The sequence below is a fragment of the Arvicola amphibius genome, chromosome 9 (genome assembly GCF_903992535.2).
Source record: "Arvicola amphibius chromosome 9, mArvAmp1.2, whole genome shotgun sequence".
Classification (NCBI taxonomy): domain Eukaryota; kingdom Metazoa; phylum Chordata; class Mammalia; order Rodentia; family Cricetidae; genus Arvicola; species Arvicola amphibius.
In genome coordinates, this window is record NC_052055.2 from 43,935,550 (window position 1) to 43,955,942 (window position 20,393).

The following is a 20,393-nucleotide window of genomic DNA, read 5'->3' on the forward strand; positions in this document are numbered from 1 at the left end:
TTTATCCGAGCCGCAGCACACATTGGTGCCTCGTTCCTTTTAAAGGCTGAATAATATTCCATCTGCACAATGAGCCCTCACTGGCTGATCCACTCCCCATGGACAAATACCAGGCCCCACCTCTCAGCTGCGGCCGTGAAGGTGCACATGTCTGCCACTGTCTGTCTTGAGTTTTCCATCTTTTGAGTACCTACCACTGGGGATGGACTTCCTGGATCATCTGGCGATCCTCTGATCTCCTGAAGAATTGCTAAAAAAGGTTTGCCACGGCCATTTTACCGATCTTTTTGGTTCTAGGTACTCAGAGAAGGAGCATCAAGAGGAAGCAGAGAGCTAGTCTTTGGGTAAATAGCTAGGGCTCAGACTCATTAGTTAGTGGTGATCTGGCCTTCCATGCACAAAGCCCAAGGCTAAAAACACAGTAACACATAAACTACATGTGGCAGTTCATGCCTGTAATCTCAGCACACTGCAAGTGGAGGCAGGAGAATCACGAGTTCAAGATCATTATCAACTACTTAAAGTTTGAAGTCAGTCTGGGCGACAGGTGACCCAGTCTCAAAAATGATAAAAAAAAAAAAAAAGTCTCCAGCTTTTAAACAACAGTCTGAGCCAGGCCGTGGTGGTGCTTGCCTTTAATCCCAGCACTCGGGAGGCAGAGGCAGGCCGATCTCTGTTGAGTTCAAGGCCAGCCTGGTCTACAGGGCAAGTTCCGGGCTACTCACAGAAATGCTTTCTTGAAAAACCAAATGATGATGATGATGATGATGATGATGATGATGATGATGATGATGATGATGAAACAGAGTGGGAGCAATGGTGAAGAAGAATGCCCAGGGATCCCCAAAGTTGACAACTAGGCCCTGGGCCCTTGGAAAGATGGGGGCCCTTCTCTGCCCACTACCTGTTCTTTGAGAACCCTGTATTTTTCCAGGCCACCATACTCCCCAGGCAGCTGGGCAGTCCCCGTGTGGCCTGAGCCCCCAGCATGTGCCGCAACCTCGGTGACACTCAATCTCTGTGACCCGCCCACCTGCTCTACCTGTTAATCTGGCCAAGAGCCCCCCCCCCCCGGGTCTCCTGTGACACAATGGGGTGAACACGCCCCAGGCTGGCGTTGAGGAAGGGCATCTGGGCGGGTGGAGCTGGGAGCGGGCTGGAATCTGGGGAATCTAGCCCAAAGTAACTGTAGAATCCTCAGAAACTGAGCCGGGGAAACGAGATGGATGGGAACTCCACCAGGCACCACCACGGCAAAGCAGTCACTTTGGGACCAGACCTCAAGGGCGCTCCTTGATCCCAAATTCCTCCAATAGGCTTGGACTGCAAAGCCTCAACTGCCTACCCAGGTCAACAGGCTAGGCTGTGGGGACCTTAAAGGGACACAGGGTGAACTGCAGGCAGCAAGAAACCATTGCAGTGGCCCCAGGCCTACTTTCCCACCTACAGGCAGCTCCCTCTACCACCCAGATCTGAGCACATCACTCCCCCTGCTCAATATTCATCCATAGCTCCCCATTGACTCTGCCTAAAAATATAAGCCTAGGGGCTGGCTCTGATGATCGCTCCCTTCTGCCTCCACTGTCCACCTTGACTGTGTCCACATATCCCTCTGTTAGCATGCTGTTTCTCCTCTCTGGCTCCACCTGGAAAACTACTTCTCCCTTCCACGAGCCCTGGCATCGAGGAGGGGAACAGTGGGCGTGTGTTCTGAGAGTCTAAATGCCAGTCCTGCTTGCCCTGATGTTACTGTATTTATGCCACCTCCAAAACTTAGGTGCCTCAAGAACAATGCCAAATCCTAATTGAATTTGGGGCTCAAGAGTGACCTGCAGAGGAAGGGCCCTCTTTACCCATAAATGAGTAAATGAGCAAGTAGACTAGATGCCCGAGAAGCACACAGGAAACCACGGTTGGAATTCAGCAACCAGACAACAACCCCGTTTTGCAAAGGATTTGACATGTTCCCACAGAGACACAGGAGAAGCAAGCAGCACATACAGTGAGATGTGACCTCGCCCATCCTTCCAGGAATGCGAAACACTGCACACCCACCAGGATCCCTGTGAGCAAACTGAGAAGCTGCAAAGCACCAATTGCGGATGAGGAGGAAGAGGAGCAGGGTCCTCCCGCCACACCACAGTCGCTGTGGGCAGCAGTCTGGCAGAGACTTAAAAGTCACACACAAAGCTGCCCGGAAATTCCATTTCTTGGCCTAGATCCAAAAGACTTGAAGACAGGTGTTGAAACAAAACCGTCTGTATACATGCTCCCAGCAACACTACTCACAGTAGCCAAAGGATGGAAATAACTCAATTCTCCATCGACGGATGAGTGGCTGAAAACAAAATGTGGTATGCCCATACCACGGAATATTATTCGGCCATAAAAAGGAATGAAGTGTGCATTCATGCCCTAATATGGAAAAAGTTCAAAAAACAATACGCCATGAGAAAGAAGGCAGACACGGGAATCCCAGATGTCACCTGAGTCCATTTAAAGGTAATGTCTAGAATGGGCAAACCCACAGAGACAGAAAACAGGTGAGGGGGAGGGGGACAGAGTCTGACTGCTGAGTAACTGTGGAATTCCCATCTGGGTGATTGGAGCTATGTAGGCTGGTGGTTGTGGGGTGCTATGAAAACACAAAATGTCGCCATTCTGTGCTTTAAGATGGACAGAGCAGTGAATTTCATTTGATGTGTCTCTCAATGTTTTATTTTTTTTAAAACAACCTGCAATTCCCAGGACTCTACATGCTTCAATACAAAGGACCCCCCAGAAGTCAGCTTCCACCAAATGTGGGTGTTGGAGCTGCCAGGATGAGAATTCCAGCCCCACAGCCTGGTTTCTGCCCACACACTCTCTCTCACCAGTGTGTGCTGTGCCCACACACTCACCAGTGTGTACTGTATCATAGGCTCTCAGGAGCATAGCCTAAGTGACCAGGTACCGTCACAATTTGAAGAGGACATCAAACTTGTTTTCCTTTGCGATAGTGGGAACCCCACTGACAGTACCCAACACTCTCCTGAGGCTAGCCTCTGTGGGGGATCCCTCACCCCAACCCTGCAAGAACTCAGCTTGGCAGGCGTGGAGGTGAGTGCTCCGAGGGGCTGGGGAGCTTGGGAGGCCTCCAGTCCCACTGGAGGTCACACTCCTCTTCCACAGCTCAGGGGGGGAGGCTGAACTGCGCATTGGGAAACCACGTAGACTTGGTGAGTCCAGAGAGAGAGAGAGAGAGAGAGACAGAGAGAAACAGAGACAGAGACAGAGAGACAGAGAGACCAGGGAGTAGGGGAGGGGACCAGGCCTCCTTCCTTTCTTTTTCCAAAGATTTTATTATTTATTTAGTGCTCGTATGTGTGTGGGTGTGCTACAGAACATGTGTGGAAATCACAGGGCAACTCACGAGAGTCCTTTCTCTCTTTTCACCATGCGGGTCCTGAAGACCAAACTTGTGGCAGGTTTGGTGAAGCACCATTATCTGCTGAGTAACCTCTTCTATCTTTTTACAGGGCAGGAGGACAGGGTCTCATGCTGTAACCCATGCCGACCTTGAATTCACTCTATAATCCCACCTTGGCCCTTTTACTTGGGGTTGTAGGAGAGTACAACCCTATTGGGCTATGCCTGTTTGGGGTGTATTCTCAAAACCCAATCTGAGCTGCCTCCTTGCTGAAAAAGCCTTCATTCATTCATTCATTCATTCATTCATTCATTCATTTGTGCTTATGGTGTAGATATCTGGTTGCAATTTTCCATACCCTAGCCCATGGCACTGACTGATCAGATCCCAGGTTCCTAGTGCAGGTTAGACCCTGGCCGATCCAAGTCTTTGGGACAGGGTAGGGGGCTGCAGGCAGAGCCCACGAGTGAGAAACATGGCTAAAATTCTAAAAACATAGTAACCTGTGCCAGTAAGAGACTAGTGGCGTGTGGGGCCTTGCTGAGGTTATTGGCAGTGGGATGAGAGCTTGCCTGGCATCCATAGCAGGCCACCCTGCAGGTGGGCCCCGGCTCTCATCCCACATGGGGAAAACCCTCTTTTCAGCCAGCAGCTGCCTGCTCAGGTATCCAAGTGACCAGAGAAGCCTGGCTGGGAGGGGTCATGTCCCGCAGTGGTTGACTTTTTCTGTGGAACTCTTCTGTTCTGGGCTTGTCCCTCAAACTGCTCCTGGGCCTTAGGTCATGGGCAAAGTGCCAGGAACAGTGGGCCACACTGTGAGCCTACAAACCTTCCTCACCTCTGACCTGGATCAGATACAGTTCCTAGTAACAGCTCAGAGGAGCTGTAGACAAGACCTCCAGGCTCACATGAGAGGCCACCAGGGGGACCCGAGTCTTGGGTTGCCCAGCTTTGACAATCTGGCATTGTGACTTAGGGGCACTGCCCTGGACAACAAGACAACCCTTCTACCTTCAAGAAGCTTCAGAGGATGGGACTGCCTTCGTGATAAGGGGCCGGAGGAAAGAGTAAAAAGCAGAGAAGAGCTCAACCTTGTTGGTGCTACCCAGTGGTAGATACAGGCGACCTACGCCCAGTCCTCTAATATAGCAGCTAGGGCCACAAATTCCGGTGCCAACAAGTTCTGTGGGAACCCTGACAATGCCTCTTCATGGCTGAATGGGAAGGCTCAGGCACACTCCCTAACCTCTCTGTGCTCCAGCTTCCTCCTCAGTAAAGGGATTTGAGAGCATCCTGGACACATGTCAGAAGCCTCGCTTTGGCACATACATACGCACCCAAACCACAGCTAGCATGTGGTGACATTCCGTGGGGGGGGGGTCATCTGTATCCTTCAGGCCTGAGACTGGGGTCACTCGGTCCTTCACTGGACACACATGGCTGATGCATTCCCGGTTCCTCCAGTCCCTCTGGGATAAGCCGTACCCCACACCTCCAGTGGGAACCGGAAGCAATAAGTGCCCACAGCGGCCTCCATGGCCACCCAAAGGGTCACCCTCAGGCTTTTCCTGCCTCCAATCTAGTCAGCTCACTCACGGTCTGAGAACCAAGGGAAAATAGTATCAGGGACCCCAGACAGTACAGAGACCAACCAACCACCAGATGAGTTGTGGCCATGCATGGGGGAGAGCGAGATCCCTTCTTCAGGCAGGCTTCACCCTGGGGTCTCCTCCAAGTAGCCCCCTCTCCAGCACCAGCTCACATTAAAGGCTGAGGAAAGAGTGCTCCCTAGGCCCAGGACCAGGGTGGTGTTTTCCTTACTTGGTATGGAGAACACTCCTGTTTCCTTCAGGAAAGACGCCCTCCAAAGCCTGCTCTCGGGAGTGTGGGGAGGGCGGGGAATCAAACCTAAATCCTTCATGCTGGCTGAGTTTTAAAATGCTTAAGTCAGAGAAGACCTACTGTGCGCTAGACTGAACTAGAGGTTCACTTCATGTCCCTATATGAAAACATCGGGGGACAAAGGTGATACCAATTGTTACTCCTTTCCCCCAGAGGCCCAGCTTCCTAGGCTGGCTGGCAGGCAAGGAGCAGGGAATGCAGCCCAGCCCACTGCCCCACACCTCAGTGGGTGAACGAATGAAAATCTGTGAGAGGGTGAAGGCCTTCCATCAGGCATCTCAGATGCACTGACACACACCAGGGGCCCCTCACAAGACAGTGACCCGACTCATGGCTCACACGCCCAGCTGAATGAAACGTGGGACACCCTCAGTGTAATGGGGCAAGTGATGGCTGTAGGGAAGTCATGGGGTTCCCTCTCTTCATCCTGGGTGACAGGATCCGTGAAAACCACGCCTTTTACCTTGTCCCTTTCCACTGAAATGACCAGAGAGGAATGGTGCCATTGCTAGCTGCAGAGGAGACCGTGATGAAGCAGTCTCTCCCACCCAGAGGAAGCCTCCGGACACCTCCAAAATCCCAGGATGGGTCCTAAGGTGGCCATGGAGCCAGGCCTCTTCACCCCAGAATCCCCTTTAAATCTCTACGCACAAGAGCAAATGGTTCCATAATAGCAGTGACCTCTGCAGGGCTCTTCTCTCTGGCCTGAGCCCTTTCCACGTGGGACCAGGCTGCCCCCAGGCTGCTGGGCTGGGACAAACACACAGGATGGAAGTCATGGAATGGAAAGGCTGGCACAGGATCCAGTTTAGAACTGGAACTGAATCCACCCTGGCCTGGACACTCACAGGGACCTGGGCACTCCTCTCTTAGAAGTGGGTGCCTGTTAAGAAACTCCCCCAGGACAGGCCCCTTAACCCTCCTGTCTCACCACCCTTACGTGCTCCAGCTCCTGGCTTAGCCCCAGGCCCTGTCTGCGCTACATTCAACCTGCCCCATCTCAGGACCTGGCCCGGCCCTCCCAGCCTCAGAGGCAGCCTCTTGAGCAGCCTTCTCTGCTCTCTCCCACCTACCCTGTGGCACCAGCACTGGGCCTCTCTCTTCTCCCTCCTGCTGTACCCCACTTTCCCATCTGCTCTCCCACTGTGGATACCCCTCCTCATAGGCATCTCATCTTCCAGCCCTCGTGGGGTCCCTGGACTCAATATGTGACCCTAAGTCCTTTCCAAAGGCCATTTGCAGCAGGCTCTGCCTCTCCCCTGCTGCAGACTGCTCAGAGCACGTATTCCCCATCTCTGCCAGGTAACTGATCGGTCTGAAAATGGCCCTGGCTTTGAAACGCCCATTCCTCATGCCTTCATGCCCTGGTCCCAACTTTGAAAGGTAGGGAAAGGTTGGTCTAGCTCCCCTCTGGGCCCCCAAGACTTGGCCCAGCCAGCTGCCCAGCTGCCCAGCTGCTCAGCAACTCCAGCCCACGCTCCTGGCCCAGGGCGCTTTGTAATTCTTCCTTCTTGGGCATCCTCCGGCAAAATATTTGAGGAATGTTCTAATTATCTATGATCGGCCAGGAAGGCGGGCCTGGGTCCACTCATCCAGGAAGTAACTGAGCAAATCCCCTGGAGGGTGGCGCTGAGCTCTCCCTCGGGTGGGCAGGTGTGTCCTGGGCTTTTCCAGCCACTGAGGGGCCCAAGGGCTCTTCCAGGCTCTGGAGCACAGAAGGGTATGGGGGGGAGTTGTGGGAGACAGGGCTAGAGGAACCTCAGTGTTCTTGCCAGGTAAGTGGGGATAGGAATGTCTCCCCAGAGTAGACTGGCCCCCAGATCAGAGTCCCCCGACACACAGTATTAGCTATGCTCTGAATTAGGTAAGACTGACCAGAGAGAGGCCACCCAGGCCACCAGGCAAGTCTTTAGGACAGAAGTGGTCAGAGTAGAGCACGACACATGCCAAGGCCCCTGCCTTCAGGCCACCTGTCCTCCCTCAGGTCCTCCTTCAGTCTCTTGTCCTGGTAAGCCTAGCTCAGAAACGTGGGCAGAGCACGCCGCTCTAGAGCCGTGCTCTGTTTCTCTTCCTCCCTCCGTCCCTCCCTCCCCATTTCTCTCTTTCAGGGTCTCATGCAGCCCAGGCTAATCTCAAAACCACTAAGTAGACAAGGGCAACAATGAACTTCTGATCCTCTGCTTAGATCTCAAAGTTCTGGGGCTGCAGGTGTACACCATCTCAGAAGGAAGTACCTGGTCCCAGGTGAGGCCATGGAGGGAGTGCCAGACGGTAGGTCCAGCCTGGCCATCCAACTGGCCCTTTAAGCATGCCCTGACACGGAGCCTGCACCCATAGACACAGAGCCACAAGAGTCACCCACCCAGTTCAGGTGCCTACCATTCTAGCCATCCCCACAGTGGCTCCTCACAGTAGACCTTAAAGGCTAAACTTTCAGAAGGAAAAACAGACTGAAAGAAACCTAGAAGGGCCTGGAGGTACCTGGGGACTGGAAAGGGCTGAGGGTAGGTACTTCTAGGGCTCTGCTTGGGAAATTCAGCCATCCTAAAGCCCCTCCCTGACCTGCCTGGGCCTCAGTTTCCCATTTGAATATCAAGGGGCTGAGGTGAAAACCAGGGTACCTAAAGAGGGCCTCTGTGGCTATGGGGACTAGGGTCCAGTTCTGCTCAGTCTCTGACCCTTTCTGACCAACCTGGGCCTCAGTCTACCTATCTATCAGGAGAGAGGACAGCCTGCCCATGGTTGGGTCCCTTGGAGGCAGCCCCTCCCACTGGCTCCCATCTTTCCAGGCCACTGATCCACTCAGCTGCTCCTGGTGTTCCCAGGCAAGAGAGTAGAGATTCTGCTAAAGGCTTTCCCACCCTTCCACATAGCTGGCATTCCATGCAGGCATCCCGGGACCCCACCCTGGAGAGAAAGAAAGCAGTCTGGGAGAAAGCGGACGGTGAGCAGGATGCCTGCTGGAGATGGGAAAGCCACAGTCACAGGGTGGCACACAGGAATGGGCAGAGGGGTTAAGGGGGCTGATGGATTCACGGAGCACTTATAGAAGTCACTGTAATGCCACTGACCTCCAAAAATTTCAGAACCTCTCCTGGCACACAAGGCCCCCCATAACAAGCCAGGTCCTGGCCCTAACAGACCAAGTCTTTGCCCGGGGAAGGGCACCTTGCCCCGCCAGCAGTCAAACAAGACTCCATACCCAGCTCACTGCCACCACCTCCAGGAAGCCCTGCTTCATTCTCACTCCTAGCACGGCCATGTGTGCCCAGTTCCGGTGCAGGGGGTGAGGTGGCGTCTCTCTGGCCTGAGCCATAGCTTTTCTCTTTGCTTCCCACAGTAGAGATGTAGATCACCACATCCAGAGATGCCAGGGCCCCTGAGGTAGCTGAAGCCCAACCGGAGCTGAGAGCCCCCAGACAGGCCAGCACGGCACTGAATATACAGCCTATGTGTTATGGGGTGCCCTGAGGCATGGCTGGCCAAGACACCAACCTGAGACCTAGCGACAGATGGACAGGTGGGTGTAAAAGGTGGGAGGGAGCTGGCAGGCCCCACTGGCCTACCGCCAGTCTGGCGTCCAAACGCTGGATGGCTGAGCCAGCACTTCCTGGGACACTCTGAGCATATTCTGAACTGTAAGTTTGGGGACCAAGTCCCACACACAGAGGTCAGTGAGTCGCCATCTCTTCACAGACCTCGGGGCAGGGCTGAGCTCTTACCCAGCGTAAGATGAGAGACAGAACCTAGAGAGGATGGGGCCTGCTGGCCACACAGCACCCAGGACAGGGTGAGCCTCAGTCAGGAACAAGACCAGCCCTATCATCTGCTGTCATCATAACTGGAAACCTGTCTGAGTCAGAAGACCCCTGGGCACTGCTCCCTGGTCCTTCACGTTCTGGCTTTCTCCATGACCTCAGTGGCCTCCCCAGCCAATGGCCTCTGATTCAATGCCCTGGGAAAGGTGCCACTCAATCCTAATGGCCAGCCTGGCTAGGAGTTCACTCTTCCCATTTTCCAGAGGAGACTCAATGGAGGGCAGTGTTTTATCCAAGACTGAACAGCCTAGTGCTTTGCCTCTGTCTCCTTGATACCCTCCCACGGCAGCTGTGGCTACCCTGCTCCTTCCCGCTAGAGGAATCCCCACCTCGGAGGGCACACAGGAAGACGGCTTTAGTCCCACCCGTACACCCTGCCCCTGCACTGCTCTGTGAGGAGTCCAGAAGGAAACACTGACCTGCAAACTGCCAGAGGGCAACACTGGCCTTTCAACCTCTGCTGCTCCTCCTTGCACAAAAGGAAGACTTCTCTAAGGTGGAGTCACCGCCAGTACTCTACTGCAAAGATGGCAGGAAAGCAACACAGAACCTCGGGCAGGGCCAGGAGCCCCCGCCACAAGTACCACAGCCTGAAGGGAACCTGTCCAGCCCTAGGACCTCTGCTGCGGCGGGGGGGGGGGGAGGGGGCAGTATGAAAGTCTAAACACTCTTCTCTCTGGCCATCTAGAGGGCTGTGCCTCTGGGGCTGCTCAAGCCACCATCTCTGTCCCAGAGCTCTAGCAAGATAAAGAGCATCTAGACTGATCAGGCCCTGACTCATGCTCTCTCCACACAACCTACCCGCCCAACCAGTCCCTGGGTTCAAATCCAGCCCCAGACGCCCTGACCAGAGACACGCCTGGCCTTGACTGCCCCGCCCTCACATTCCTACGCTAGAGGTGGCTTGGTTTAGCCCCTGTGCCAGCAGTCAGGGAGGAAAGAGACTCAAGAGCAGACTCCAAACAGGCTGGTCATGCCAGGCTCCCAGGAGAGGGCCTTCTGGAAACTGTGAAACCTGGGACCTGTGCTCCCAGTCTAGAGTCAACCAGACAGCTGGTCCGTTCTCATTCTGAAGACTTTCATCTAGGACAGGCCTCAGTATGAGACCCAGGCTGGCTTTAAACATGTGATCCTCCTGCCTCAGCCTCGAGTGCTAGGATAACAGGTGTGCAACCCTAAATCCAACCCCAAAAGGACATCTAAAATCAGTTTTATACCCAACAGCCTGCTACTGAGAGCAATCTGGACTCTGACCTGTCCTCTTCTTCCCAGGGACCTGGCCACATGTAGCTTCACCTGGGTTTGGTGGCAGACTTTCTGGGAGCACAATGACAGAGGGTTTTGGAAGGTGATGGAAGCCCTGAAGTATCAGCTGATGGGACTCTCAGGGGTTCTGGCTTCTCCCCCACCTATGTTCTATGTGCCTGCCTAGGTGACTGCTATTGTCCCCAGCCCTACTCCAGCTCTTGGGAAGCTTCACAACCTATAGCTGTACTACTGGCTAATATTTACATCAACTTGATACAGGCTAGGGTCATAGGAGCAAAGGGACTCTTTATTGAGAAACGCCTCTTTAAGAATGGCCTGTAGGCAAGTCTGCGATTAAGGATAGAAAAGGGAGGGTCTATCCTACAGGGAGTGCTCTTAGGTACTTTAAGAAAGGTCGAGCAAGCCACGAGGAGCAAGCCAGTAAGTAGCACTCATCCATGGCTTCTGCTTTGGTTCCTGAGTACAAGTCATGCCTTGGTTTCCCTCAATAGACTGATCTGGAAGACATAAGCCGAATAAACCGTTTCCTCCCCCAAGTTGCTTTTGCTTATGGTGTTTATCAGTGTAATATAAAACCTTACTACGATAGTTGCCATGGCCACATAGGGGCCACTACACTTTAGCATCATCTACTTCCAGTCTTGGCCACAGTTGCAGCATATCTGCACCGGTACAGCCGTTTCAGCCAAACACCTAACTGCTTACACCGCGTGCCCAGAGCGCCGGGCTCGCTGGTCCAGCAGAGCCCTTCCTCAGAATCCCTGGTGTCATGCTTACATCTACTTGGATGCCTCCAGGACCAGAAAGCTCACTGTCTCTCAGACAGCAGCAAGCCTGGCCCAAGTCTGGGGATACATACTCAAGGGCAAGGTGACCCTGGGTGGGTAGGGGAGCTGGGGGGAGGGGCAGACTGAGCTGGAAGACAAGGAAAGAGAGGGAGCCTGGAGTGCACCTGTACCCACCCCCACCCATCGGCCAGCCTGAGGGGAGGCCCCCAGCCCCACACCAAGGAGAGAGGACAAACGGCCGTTTTGTCCTTGGACAGCGGGCGGCCTGTACTACACAATGACCCTTTCATCAGGCTGAGGGAGCCCTGGGCCGGGGTTTCATCTGACAAGGGAGGGCGCCAGCCTCTTGTCCCCTTGGGAGGGGAGCTGAGCCCTGTCCCAGCCGGACTCAGGACTGTGCAAAATGGAGGCCTCCAGGGAGCCTGCTGAAGCTGTTTCACCTGCCTGGGAGACGGAGAGGTTAGTAGGCTGGCTATGGGCTGCACAGAGGGGCCCTGCTTTGGAACAACCTGGGTCCAAAATACTGGTTTCCATCCCAGCTCAGAACACTGGCTCAAACCCCAGCAGGGCATCCATGTCTACCAGGACATCTGCAGCAATAGAACCCTGGTCCACGTGCCCTTCCAGGCCAGCCTGAGGCTCAGAGGCTCAGCAGGAGAAACAGAGCAGGAAGCATCATTTTTAGACGTCTCCCTTCACAGAGATCACCTGCCTCATTGCACTGGTGACAGCTGGCAGTGCCACCTCGCCCCTCTGGGATGGGATCACCGTGGGAGAGCCATGTGGGGGTTAGAGCCAGGAGGGCAAGGTGATGGCATGGATTCTGGGTGACCTCATCTCTCAGGACCCTAGTACTGTGTCTGCCTCTCAATTTCCATAGGGACCCCTGAATGTGTTTGACAGCCATGTTCTCTCATTCAGGAGTCTACTGTGACTTTACCTAGTCTGACCAAGACTCCTTTCCACCCCTCTAAAAATCCTGTTTAGATCCACCTGCAGGAAGCCCCGAGACACCTAGAGAGTACACCGTGCCCTCCTGACTCTCCCTCTACACCTCCCTCTGTCACTAGAGGCCAACCCCCCCCACACACACACCATGTGCCCGTGCTATCCAAAAGCCACCTGTCTTCTGAACTACCCCTAACATCGGGATCTGAACTGAGCACTGGCCCTGAATCTTCTGAGTGCTCCAGGCCACCCCGTGAAGTTTGCGTGAGCTCCACAGAGTCTCCCTGAGCAGAGGTGTTAGTTAAGATCAGGATACAGTCAGACAGGAAGAGGTGTCCCGAAGATGAGAAACTCAGATTTGGCATGCCTCATGGTCTCCAGGACTCCAAGGAAACCAGGTTAGAAAGGGCCCCACCCTCCAGTTTCCCCCACAGCCAAAGCCCAAAGAAGCGAAGCCCTCTACACACACAGGAGCTGGGGAAAGACCATTCCAGAATGTACCTCGCTCCCCTCTCAGCTGGTAAGTCCTAATACCACAGTGGGTTTGGGGTGGCTTTCTGTGGTTACAGGGGCTCCAGCTGGCAGGTTTCCTGGGAGTTAAGCTGTCCTCGGGTGTTCTAGCTCTAAGACTGTTGTGCCAGTGTCCTATGGGGTGTCACATGCTTCCAGACCTGACCTGAGCTTCTTTGCCCTGTGACTGGTGAGGAGACCTGGGCCTGGACAGATACCACCCTTCAGGTGACCTGTCCATAGTGAAGTCCTGTGACTTACACTGCCCGCCCCCCGGACTGTGATGCCACAGGAGTAGCCTGATTCAGCGCCCATCTCACCAAGGGTCATGCCCACAGGGCTTTTAGGACTGTGGTCAGCACCACCGGCAAAGCCACAACAGGAGCCAGGAAGAGGCCTGCCGGGGCCTGGGGAGGACAGTGGTGAGCACCCTCTGCACCCCCAAGCCAGGTGGTCGGTGAGTAACCATCCTGTCACCCGTGACTCACAGCTCCGCAGAGCAGGCGGTTACCATGACAGGCTATACCGGAAGCCATGGGGGGGGGGTCATCACAGCCAACTACCACATCTAGGCCATGGAGGCCAAGACCGGAAAGGACCTGCCCTTACGGTAGCCCAGGCTGGTTCTGGCTCCAGGCTTGGGCCAGGCCCCCACACCAGCTGACCCAGCACTCCAAATGCTGCTTGTGGCCTCAGCTCCCGTTTGCCTTCCCTTGGTCCCTTGCTGCTTCTAGACTTGGTCCCCACTCTACAACATGGGTAGCGGTGGCCAGAGCTGTTCTCCCAGCTGGGTCTTATGGGGGCTCAGGGCTCTTCCAGGCCAGCACACCCGTCCAATGTGATCAGCGGCAGGGACCCAGGCATGTGTCTGTGATTCACTATGCCCAGCATGGGGAGCTGAGAGAACAGCCCAGTTGAAAGGGGCAGGATCAATTGTTGGCCAGTGTCTGCGATCCCAGCCATGGGATGCCTTCTGGAAAGTTCTCTGGAACAGAACACAGCCTCCACTCAGGGCCTCTCCTCGCTGTGGCATCCTCTGGGACATTCCTGCAGTGTTAGAGAGGGGGATGGCTCACACTGACCCCTACCATCTTCTGCTGTTAGCAGAGTTCTTTAGCTCAGGGGCGCCTAAACCAGGGTAGGTTAGCACATCACGCTTTCATTCTGGGCACAGAGGTAGCGTCATTCCTAGGCATCTTATACAGCCAACCCTGTGATACCCAGCAAGGTGAGGATGGCCCAGCACTACAATCATTATGCCTGCCCCCCTCTCTCTCAGGAACAGGGCTTATGATGGACCGAACAGGCTCTTTCTCTGAACCACTAATGGCTGAACACCAGGCAGGACTAGTTAGTGCTGAAGAAAGGAACCTGGCCTGCCTAACTCTCCACTCCCCCTCTCCCCAGCTACTACCACTCATGCTGGCCCCAGTCCTGGCCTAGATAGACTTGAGAAGCTGTTCCTTTAAAAGAACTTCAGCCCCCAGAGTGGCAGTTAGTCAGGAAGAAACCCATGGTAAGGTACAGACGGTGGGGATCACCAGAAAGCTGGAGAGGGCCCTCCAGGAGAAAACTGGGGGCCTCAGAGGTAGACAGGCTCCCATTGCCAAAGAGCCCTGCAATTGCTGTGTGGCCAATCACTCTTGCCATCTTCTCCTCTCAGACTCAACTCCTGGGCTCCACCCCTGGACACCTCCCCAGGAATACCAAACCTCAGCTACTAGCTTCCCCAAATGATTTCTCAGAGTAGCTGCAGGCTTTTTAGCAAGGCTTAAGACTGGGGTGGCCAGGATGGGGCGGGGGAGGGCTCAGGAACTCCAAAACCAGGAGCAATGGAGTCCTTGGTTGATCCGTTTCAAGGAAGGACTACAGAAGCAGGATTCTCTTGGCCAGGTCCCCACTGATCAGGCGGTGCCCACGGGCCCTGCGCCCTGCCCCGGGAGGCCTGCTTCTCCCCACCCCAGGCGATGCCTCCGCAGCCAGGGCTGCCCGCCGGGCCTGGAGCGCTCCCTCTGCCCGGACCTTGTAATTATGTTCCACAGCCGGGGAAACCGCGGGCCTCGCAGCATCTGGCTGCGGTTGCGAACTTTTGTTTCAAGATGCGCGACTATTTATAGAAGGAAAACTGGTAGGATAGTAATTTCCTAGGAGCTGGAGGAGAAATTGGCCGCGTCTTTATTAAAAGGGGTGGGGGCGGGGCAATTTATCAGGACTGTGGCCGCGGGGCGGGGAGGGGGTGGTGCAGGGAGCGGGAAAGCGGCTGCCGCCTCTGGCCGCGTTAGGCGACCCCGGACGTGGCCCGCGTGTTAAGGAGGGGGCGGGGGAGGGGAGGAGAGGGAAAGGGAGCGCTGGCTCTGAGGTTTAATCAGTAGCATCCAGCTTCAATTCCCCCAAACGGCGGTTCCATAAATCAAACTTCTTTTTAAATCGGAGGCCAGAGCATATGCGTCCCATTAGGAATCGGGCGAAGCCACCGCTGTGCGGACGCGCCCCCTCGGCTCGCAGGGCCGCCTTGGGCCCTGCCCCAGCTTCCCGTAGCCTGGTGGGCGCTGCCCTACCCCTCACTCAAGCGCACTCTCCCGGCCTTGATACCTGGGCGCTCCGCGACCTGAGCGCGCACAGTGCGCGCCTTCCCCGCCTCCAGGAGAGGCGTCAAGCAGAACAGGGGCCAAGGCCTTCAGGCGCAGCAGGATGGCGCGAGTGACCAGAGACCTCGGGGGACAACCTGGGTGCGCTATCTGGTGGGGCGCAGCATGCACGTGTCTGCCACTGTGTGTGTTGGGAAGCAGATCTGTGCGTGTAGTTCTCCTTAGTGTGGCACGGGCCGTACGCGCCGCGTGAGTTAAAATGGCCTAGGGAGAAGATCTTTCGCTAACTCAGGATCCTGCTGGGATGCCAAGGAAATCTTCCCTCTGACTGGCTAGCTCTGACCCTGGCGCTCAGTGCACACAGCCTAATCTGCAAGGCAGTCGGATCTTTCTTAGATCACCCTTTTCTCTGTACCCTAAACTAAAATTTTCATTGCCACAGCTGCACCCCCAGGTGTTCTACCTCGGCGGCTTATGCCAACAAAGTGACCTAAAACCAGCTTTTGTGCTGCAAGCAGGGCACCCAGCTCCCCACCCGGGGACCTCTTGCCACCTCTCCCGCCCTCCCTTCTACACCAGTAGTGGCTAGGGGCTCCCTTCCCATCCACCCTACCCGCCATCCGCGGCACTCACAGGTAGCTGCCGCTGGACAGAAGGAGAAAGATCTGCGGGCAATAGACGGAGACCAGCGCGCTGCGCGGCGACAGGAGGAGCATGATGGGCCGGCGCGCCTGGCTGGGCTGGACAGGCCCCACCCGCAGGGCTCCTGCGCCAACCGAGGCTAGGGTCTCCGCGGCCCTCCCTGATGCAGGGCAGCAGCTCTGGGCGCTAGGGGCCAGGGCTCGGGGACCGGGGGACAGTGGTCGCCCGTGTCTCGACGCCAGGACCGCGCATCATGCTGTATCTGTGGCAGCAGCCGGCGCTGAGGCTGGAGTTCGGGGCGGGGGCCCGGCGGGGGACAGTGGGCGCTCCTTAGCGGCTGTCTGGTCCTCTGTCCGTCTGTCTGTGAGAACGGGCTCTGTCGCTCACACTGGCTCAAGTCTCCAAGTCTCCCGAAGCGCGCAGCTGCCATTGGACAGGCCGCCCCTACATCCGCCTCCTCCGCGGGCGGGTTTTTTTTTTTTTCTTTCTTAAGGGGAGGTTGACCAGAATGTGCAGCGGGTGCCGCCCCCAGGGTTTGCCCAAGTTGCCTTGGCCGGGATACCCTCGCCACAACCTTTGGCTAGAAACACCGCTACTGAGAGCGCATCTCCGGGAGGCACTGCGCGGAGGCGTGTGCGCCTCTTAGGGGTTGTACTCAGCAACGTGTGCTCATGTGTGCATGCATGTGCTTGCATGTTCTTGCAGGAGCACGGGCGGTCTATGAGCCCGCAGGTGTGTGTGCACAGATGCCCTGTGTGTGCTGCCCCCTGCCTGCATGCAGCCTGGTTAGGGGTGGCTGGGTGTGGGTCCCTCCTACTGCACCTGGACCAGCCCTGCTCTGGGGCTATGTTCTAACCCAACCACTTCATGCACCTCTTTGGGGAGGAAGGCAGGTGAAGGCCCCCGGTTGCTGCTCTCACCGTACAGGACCCTCACCTCTAGCTTCTTCATCCCTCATCTTTTGCTCTTTGAGAAGTTGGCTGGGGTGGGTGCGGAGAGATTCTTCTAAAGAACCCTCCCTTTTCTAGTAAATATTTTTTTTCAGAGCCTACAAATAGATTTTGGGTCCCATCTCCTATTTCTGCTGAGCCTGGCTGTAATGGAGTGTACTTATATAGAGGATATGTCAGCTGGGGGGGAGTCTCAGAGAAAGGTGGACAGCAGGAAAGGGAGGCTGTGTGTGGTACAGTCGTGATCCTGAAGAGTGGGCCCTTGGCTCCTGGGTTTGGCAAGGAGATTCCTGGCCATCTAGGCAGGAACCTCCCTTACCTTCAAACTTCCCTGTCGCTTGCCCCTCTGGTTCTCCTACCATAACAGCACAGAGAAGCCTAGGGCAGGGCTGGTCCCCATATCTCAGTGACCACGGCTATTCTCTATCCCACCTCGGGCTCCTTCAGGACAGCAGCTCCATCCATGGGGACCTTAGGTTAGGCACTGTGACTTCCTAATGTCATTATGCTTGGAACGTGTTGAGAATCCAAGGCACTTCTGGGATTTTGAGGGCTAAATTCTGGCTCCTGCTAGTACGGGGGGGGGGCACGTAGAATGAATGTAATTGTGTGGGATTTCTGGGGGCCCCACCGCACATACAGAAACATGCAGCAGAGGCAGGCTCGGGGGCTGAGATCACAAAAGACCCTCTCCCAGAAACAAATTATCTGGAGGAGACCCCAGGAGGGCTCCCACACCTCTGGGTGTCACAGTATTCCACCACCAATGCTTACGGTTAGGACGAAAGCCATCAGAACTAATGCCTCACTGCCCTGAAGGAGCTTCTACCACCACTCCACTATCTTCAGATGAGGGTGAGAGGCTGCTCTGGGCAAGAGTTCACAGAGGCACCTGCCTGTAAGTGATGTGAGATGCTTCCTCCAAAGAGATCTCCACCACAAGGCTTCCACACCACCTAGCCCTTTAGGACACATGCTCACCCAGTTGACTTCCCTGCCTACCTAATGGAGGACACAGGCGCTCGCACATGCGTGAGTGCGCGCGTGTGCACACACACATACACACACGCGCGCGCGCACAGAGAGAGAGAGAGAGAGAGAGAGAGAGAGAGAGAGAGAGAGAGAGAGAGAGAGATTACAAAGACGTTCATGCTTCCTCTTTGCAGGCCTCAGGGTCAGTCTCTGCTTTCCCTGGAGGTCCTTCCATTACTTTGGAATCTTTTTTCTTTTTAACTCGAGGTGGGGGCAGTTTCTAGAGGGAAGAGTTCCCCTTCTGGGCTCATGGGCAGAGTTGCCACCATGCAAAGGAAAGCTTGCTCAGTCCCAGAAGGTAGTGGTCACAGGCACTAGGTGCTCAGACTAGGTTATAAGAGAGACCTTCAGGGTCTCACTAACCCATTCTCTACTCAATACTGACCACCATGCTGTTCAAAACAGCCAGAGCCAAAATCCTACTTCCAGAATGTGAAGGAAGAAGTACAGAGACAAAACCCAGGAAACACTCTAGAGGGGGCCCCAACCTTGGGAACCCAGGCCCTTCTTCTGATACCTTTTCTCATTTGCCCAATAAGAGGCTTTTTCCGAGGCCTCTTGTAGAACTGGGGGGCTAAGAAAGACTGGTCAGCAGTGGAAGCCAGAGCCGGTGGAGTCAGGCACCCAACTCAAAGGCCTCGGTGCCAGAGCCAGTAGCTGGGATCACCCTGGAGCCTTCTCCTAAAGGGCTGTGGATCGCTTTTCTGGCCCAGGTGGATCATTGCAGGCCGCTGAGAGTACGGGGAAGCCATGGCCTGCCCACCCCGCCCCCACCCCCAGCAAGCTCAAAGCCCGCACCCCTCACCTTCATAAACAAACACCCAGGGACACAGCCTACCCACACAAACCTACAATAAACACAGCCACCAGCAGCCGCAGACACTCCCGCCCAGGTCTGCAGGAGTAAGGCTAGGACCGGACTTCCAATCCTGCCTCTGAGGCCACCAGACTTGGTCCCTGCCCCTCTCTGGGCCTCAATTTCTTCACCCGTAAGATGGCGGAGGTGCAAAGGGCTGGGAGGGGTGCTGATCTTCAGCTACTGTTTCTACCTCTCGCCTGGAAAGCCAGTCTCCCAGGTACCGGAGCCCACCCCTCCTACAGGTCTGGTCGATCACTGGCCTTCCCAGGGCCAAGATGAGGCTGGCCTCCGAGGCCTGGAGGCGCATAGTAGAGGCGCGGGGCACGGCGGCGGGGCACAGATGCCCGCAGGTGCTCGGGGTGGGGGGGTCTGTCCTGGGCCGCCAAGAGTGACTAACGCCTGCGAGGTGCACTGCGCCCCATTCGGTCACACTGCCCCTCCACCCCCAATCCGGGGAGGCCGAGACAGATTCCGTCTAAAGGAGATCGCGGCTCAACAGGTAAGGACTCGGCTAGGTTCAGGAATGTGGAAATACGACTCGGAGCAGCTACGGCGGCGAGCAGCGAGCACGGCCCGCCTGGAGCCCGCCCGCCCGGCCTCGCCAGGGGGAGCGCGGCGAGAGGGGGTCGGGCGCAGGGTCCCAGGCGGGCGGGGGAGCGGGCCCCGAACGGAGCCCGAGGCTGCCGCGCCAGCCCCGCGGCCCATCCTGAGCCAGCCGGACGAGTTGTCAAGGTAATTTCAACATGTCCGGGTGATGGATAGAGACGCAGGGCCACGGAGGGTGCGGGGCCTGCGCGCTCGCGGCGGGTGCACGCTCCGATCTCCCCCGCCCGGGATGCCCCCCGCCCCCAGGCCCGGCGCGCCCTCCGGGCGGCGAGCGCTCGGCCCGGGCTCGGCGCCCAGCGCAGCCCGGGGGAGGGAAGGCGCGTCCCACCCCCGGGGCCTGGAGCCCAAACAGGTGAAAGTACGCGCCCGGCACGCTCGCCGCTACCCGCGAGCCCCGCTGCGGCCGTCCGCGGGCCGCGCTGTTCCTGCTGCGTCCTGGGTTCCGCGCCCCTAGGGAGCACTCCTGGGTTCCGGGGCTCGGATGAGTCTGCGAGGCTGAGGAGAGGGCCGGACACACCGGTCGCTCCGAGAAACGCCCTTCCCCCCAACTCGGGTCCCCAAGTCCGCTGGAGGAGGCTCTCGAGGCTGCCGGCTCCCCTTCTGCCGCCCCCGCCCACAGGAATACTCACCCGAGCTTCACGTAGAGGACGCCAAAGCAGAGAAACACGTAAAAGATCCACTTTCGAAAGTTTCTGTGCATGATCCAGGGAGGGGGGCTGCGCCATAGACAGCTGCGGCCGGAGGGGACGCGCGGGCGGGCAGGGGCCGGGCAGGAGCCAGGGGGCTGTGAGAGGACCACACTCAGCCGGCACTTCGGCTCGGGCGGCGTGCGACGCGCGGGCACCCGGCACGCGTTGCCACCATGGTGAGCCCAGGGCGCCGCAGCCGCCCCGTGCGCCCGGGGGAGTGACCTGGGCTGGGAACCGCGACCTCGGAGCCCAGCCGAGTGACCGTGGGGCTCTGCGAGCGCAGGCCGGGGTCGGGCACAGTGGACTGGTGGGTGGGCGGACGCTGCCTCCACTGGGCTCAGCCGCCTGGGGCCGTGCGCGCCTCGCGGTGCGCCGCGGCGGCC

General features: G+C 56.6%; 1 protein-coding gene across 2 annotated transcripts in view; it reads right to left on the reverse strand.

Annotated features, from left to right (window-relative positions):
• Positions 1-20,021, reverse strand: part of Wnt7b (Wnt family member 7B) — a 41,925-nt gene extending 21,904 nt beyond the window's left edge. The window contains exon 1 of one of the 2 annotated variants that reach the window (XM_038343895.1): positions 19,951-20,021. In XM_038343895.1, the coding sequence (XP_038199823.1) occupies positions 19,951-20,021 (71 nt within the window). Of the gene's footprint in view, positions 1-15,865; positions 15,949-19,950 lie in introns of those variants that run through there. The other variant, XM_038343894.1, reaches the window with a different exon arrangement.
• Positions 20,022-20,393: the final 372 nt, after the last annotated feature.